The 4,854-nt window shown below is 44.0% G+C and overlaps 1 protein-coding gene across 1 annotated transcript; it reads left to right on the forward strand.

The window, feature by feature from the left end:
- The first annotated feature begins 1,856 nt into the window (after window positions 1-1,856).
- Window positions 1,857-2,642, forward strand: LOC120684866 (B3 domain-containing protein Os02g0764100-like). Its single transcript, XM_039966732.1, has one exon. It carries the CDS (start codon window positions 1,857-1,859, stop codon window positions 2,640-2,642), a length of 786 nt encoding a protein of 261 aa, XP_039822666.1.
- Window positions 2,643-4,854: the final 2,212 nt, after the last annotated feature.

The raw sequence follows: 4,854 nt of genomic DNA on the forward strand, positions 1-4,854 counted from the left end.
CAACACTAAGATCTGCCCTCCTGCCCATGTTGCAATGTTTGTTGTGATAGTAGTTTTATTTTCTTAGTTAGGAAGGAGGTGTTGTTTATCAGAGTGTTGAAATCATATCTTAGGTCATTGGCGTCCTCCATCGTCTGCGTTCCTCTGGTCGTCGCCACCGGCGTTCCCTCATTCTATCTGCCTTTCATAATATCGCACATCACTTAGAAATAAGTTCCGGCGCCTGTTATCGTCAAGGTCAGCATTAATCACCTATTCCAATCCTAGTATGTTGTCTTGATCGGAATTGCTGGGTATATACACAACATTTTTTTACAAATATTCATTTAGTTATTTTACCTATCAATTTGGATCCTCCTTTTTTGCCTCTACGAAAAATGATGCAGCTGATGTGCAAATGTTGATACCCCTGGTTGTACGAGTGCTAATTGGGGCACACAAAAAAGGATTGCGACTAGTCAGCATGCGAAGGGAGTAGATTAGAGTCTGATGTTTTCCAAATCAGCAGCCTTCAATCTCCACTATTCCCCTCTATATGGTTCATTTTCATCCTTTGTGTTTATGGAATTAAATTTTTGATACTTTTTTTCCCTTGCGTCTATGCAATTAAATATTGCTTACAAACAGGATATGATTGGCTCCAAATAAACTCATATAAACTCCAATTAGTAAAAAAACCAGGCAAGGTATTTCTTTGTCAATTTGTTGACTAACTATTTCCATAAACATCTACGTGAAAACAATATATTTCCATAATCAATCAAGGGTTAGTCTGATATAGATACTAAATGTTGCATTCCTTTTAGACTTTTAGATAGCAAATACAAATATAATTGGTTATTCCATCACACGATATATGAGAATTTTTTTAGTATGCAATCCAATCATTTTTAAATAATTTGACTTTAAATGCATGCATGTGGCACGTATAACCCTACTAGTAGGTTATAAATATTTTTTTGAAAGAGATACCTCAAGGAGACCCTTGAAGTTTAAGGTGCCGCACCTAGGATTCGAACCCTGGGCGGGAGCCTCCCGACCAGTGGCCTTTGCCACTGCGCCATGAGCTCCTTGGGTAGGTTAGAAATACTTCATAGGAGATACACAAAACTGCATAAAAACATAACCGGGAAAAGTTCCTAAATAATTTTCTAGTGTAGGATATGATGTTGTAAGTCACTCCATAAAATTTGTGTACGAAACTCAACTCGCACACGAAGAAAGGGAAAAGAGAAATTACTTAAGACATAGATTGAACTAAATGAAATAAATTTGAGGGGGTAAATTGAGCTAAAATTTTGTTAAAGGACCATACTCAGTTTAGGACATGGACATCGTCTCCAAAAACAACTTTGATCACTATCTTTTTACTATAAAACATTTATAAATATTGTGCAATATATATTTTTACGAAACTACATTTTAAGATGAATCTTCAAACTCAACATAAAAAAGTATTTATAGTTAAAGTTTAAAATATTTAACTTAAGACAAATTCAAAATGACTTCCTTAACAATACCAATGGAGTAATACATTTGCAGATGTTGCTAATAAACCGACCGGAAGGACCAGAGTCGGTGTACGCCGTGTCTCACGAGCACAGCCAGCGAGAAAACAATCCAAAAGTATAAAATTGACACTCCACAATGTAAATGTAATTGCAGAAACATGTACTAGAACAAAAAACGCAACCAAATCTACATATACAGGTCCTAAACTACTGGAAGGACCAAGCACAATACCTACATATAGCATTGTAGGCAGTAGAGCACACTGTATACAGGCTACAGACACACATCAGTAGACCACCTTCTCGAGGGCTCGAGGCCACGCCGCCGCGTCGCCAACAGCGACGATGGAGCTCGGCACGAAAATAGCTTTCGCCGGCATAGACCCTGCCGACCAGGTGGCGGCGCTGCAGCTGCTTCCACCGCCGCCTCGGTCTTGGCGGTTGTGGGGCGTGGCGCCGCTGCCCAATCCCCTGCATGCCTACGGCGGCGGCCATGCCGTCGCAAACTTTACAGCGAAGCACGCAACCAATGGCGAGCGGCTTGCGTTCCAGGCGGCGGCGCACTCCACCGTGTCCGAGACGGCCGACATGCTGCGGCTGCACATGTCCACCGCCGGCGACGGTGCGCGGCTGAGCCCGTGGCAGGGCGGGCGCGTGCGGCAGCTGCCGCCACCGTTGCTGCCGTGCGCCCGGGAACATCTGTTCCAGAAGGTCCTGACGCCCAGCGATGTCGGCAACCTCAACCGCCTGGTCGTGCCGAAGCAGCACGCCGAGAAGCACTTGTTCGTCAAGCGCAACCCGTTGATGGCCGCCGGCGTGGGCGTGCTCGTCGACGTCAAGGACGGCGAGGGGAAGACGTGGCGGTTCCGGTACTCGTACTGCTGGAGCAGCCGGATCTACATCCTCACCAAGGGCTGGAGGCGCTTCGTCCGGGAGAAGGGCCTCCAGGCCGGGGACACGGTGGCGTTCTCCCGCTCGGCGATGAGGCCGTACAAGCAGATGCACATAGACTACTGGAGGAAGCAGGAGGAGGATGTCACGGCCGACGCCATTGCCATCGATTCCCGTGTCGTCATGCTGTTTGGCGTTGACATTGGCAGAAGAGGAAGTCCGGAGCGACGGAGTAGCTAGCATAGCCTACTAGCACATGATCATCAGCTTTCATGTGTGTGTATTTGTTTTGCATTGTTCGTACTCTATGTTAACTACTCTTTGTTCCGGCATTCATGCAGTATCTAGCTAGTGTGTGTATTACATGCATTATCCTGTTCCTGTGCACCTACAGACGAAGCTAGCAATTTAGAACATAAACAAATGTTCCATGCTTTTCAAAAAAATAAGGCCTGTTTAGTTCCCAAAAATTTTTGCACAGTACCCGTCACATCGAATCTTCGGACACATACATGGAGCATTAAATGCAGTTGAAAAAACAACTAATTACACAGTCTAACTGATTAGCACGAGAATCTTTTAAGCCTAATTAGTCCATAATTAGATATTATTTATCAAATAACAATGAAATGTGCTACAGTACCAAAACCCAAACTTTTTCACCAACTAAACACACCCTAAGATACAAATGAGAAAAATTGTAACATGGAAAAGCAGATAGAGAACAAGTTAATGTAAGAGACATGAGAAGACAAATGTTATGATTATTAGAACTATATATATGCTCCTATTAAACTATGCTCCTATATATATTAAACTCCAGCTTCAATACTATAGGTTTCGCCATTGGCTCCCCTCTCCAACTTCGTTCTTAGTCACAACAATTATTACAAGAGAAGAGTTTGATTTAAGATTTAGGTATAGAACATAGTTTACGCGAAATCATCCTCTAGTGCAATGCAACAAGCGTGACATGGATAGTATTGGGATATGAGTTAGATGGGGCATATATTACTTATGTTGTTCCTTGAATGCCCCGTGTCAAATCATTCTTTATTTGAATTTGAGTTGGTTCAGAAATAACAGAACAATAGACTCAACAGAGATTGATAATCACCACTAGCCTACAATATTAAAAAATGTGGCACTGGCTGAACTGCATATATATTCTTACTATATATACAGCAGGGTATTGTTCAACCAGCAGGCCAGGCTCCAGCCAACTTAATACGTACGTTTATGTGCGTGTCTTCTTGGATAGATCCTCCTGTAAACGTCATTAGCTTCCTTGATTATTTATTAGTACTATTTTTTGACTTGTGCAAATTTGGGTATTGCAATACCAACAGTAATGTTTTATCCTTTTCTTAAAAAAACAGTAGTACTATTTTGTGTGTTTGCACCAATTTAATTGGAGAAGGATGTTCCTTGATTATTAGATTGTTTTGTATTTTTCATGTTTATTAGCATAAGTTGGATATCACTGTGGATGGCCCTCTAGGAGATTTTATATTTCAGAGAAATGAAGATGTTTCTAATACGAACCTGCAAGAGAGCTTCCTATTATTACTTCACCATATTTGTGCCCGCACAGAGCAGTTACTTCACCATCGGCACCATGCCACCTCGCCACTCATCACCTCAGCACTACCGCTACTCCTCAGTGCGACCTGCCCCTGCGCTCTTTCAGCCCTCTAGATCCGTGATGGACCTGCGTCGAGCATTCAAGCCGAGCAATTCGACACCACAACACTTCCTTAGGTGGTCATGCCTCTGCTCCGACCCAAGAAGCCTTCCGCTCCAAGACTAATGGAAGGTGCTTCGTTTTCCTGGCTCCCGACCATAGGGCCGCCTCATGCAAAGAACCAGTTTGATGCTTCAGGTACCTCCGCTCTAGCCATTGTGTGTGTGACTGCAAAGAAGGACCCCTGCATGGGTGGCAACATGACAAGGACCACGATCACAATAGACAGCGCAGAGAAGGCTGTCAAGGTCAAGATGTCAACACGAATGCAGATAGCAATGAAGGGTGCCACGAGCGGGAGCACTCGCCCCATTGTTGGGATCGCGATGGTAGGATTGGTAACATGGAGGACAACTAGGCTCAACAATCACTTCTCCCCTCTCATAGCGAGGATTTACTCTAGGATGGGAATGCCCTGCAGTGCCTCATCGTGATGCAGGAAAAAGCACTCCAAGATGTTGTGCAAAAGCTGCTCAACTTGTTGCTCGTTCTCAACACGAAGACAGCTGCGATATCGGTACAAGAACTTCTGCGCGACTACATCGACAAAGCTTATGCTTTGGGTACAAAAATGGTGGGGCTAATCGAGGCGCCAGGAGGGAATTCTGATGGCTCCCTTCGGATATGTGGGCACGTAACGAAGACCAGACCGACTCCAGTTCCAATCTCAGTAAGCAAGGTGTTCGCCCTCCTCAACCCTACCATTCA

This window comes from Panicum virgatum, chromosome 8N, assembly GCF_016808335.1.
Source record: "Panicum virgatum strain AP13 chromosome 8N, P.virgatum_v5, whole genome shotgun sequence".
In the NCBI taxonomy this organism is placed as follows: Eukaryota; Viridiplantae; Streptophyta; class Magnoliopsida; order Poales; family Poaceae; genus Panicum; species Panicum virgatum.

Bases quoted from the DNA above. Each gene is read 5' to 3' on its own strand.
- LOC120684866 (XM_039966732.1), top strand. From the start codon at position 1,857: ATGGAGCTCGGCACGAAAATAGCTTTCGCCGGCATAGACCCTGCCGAC.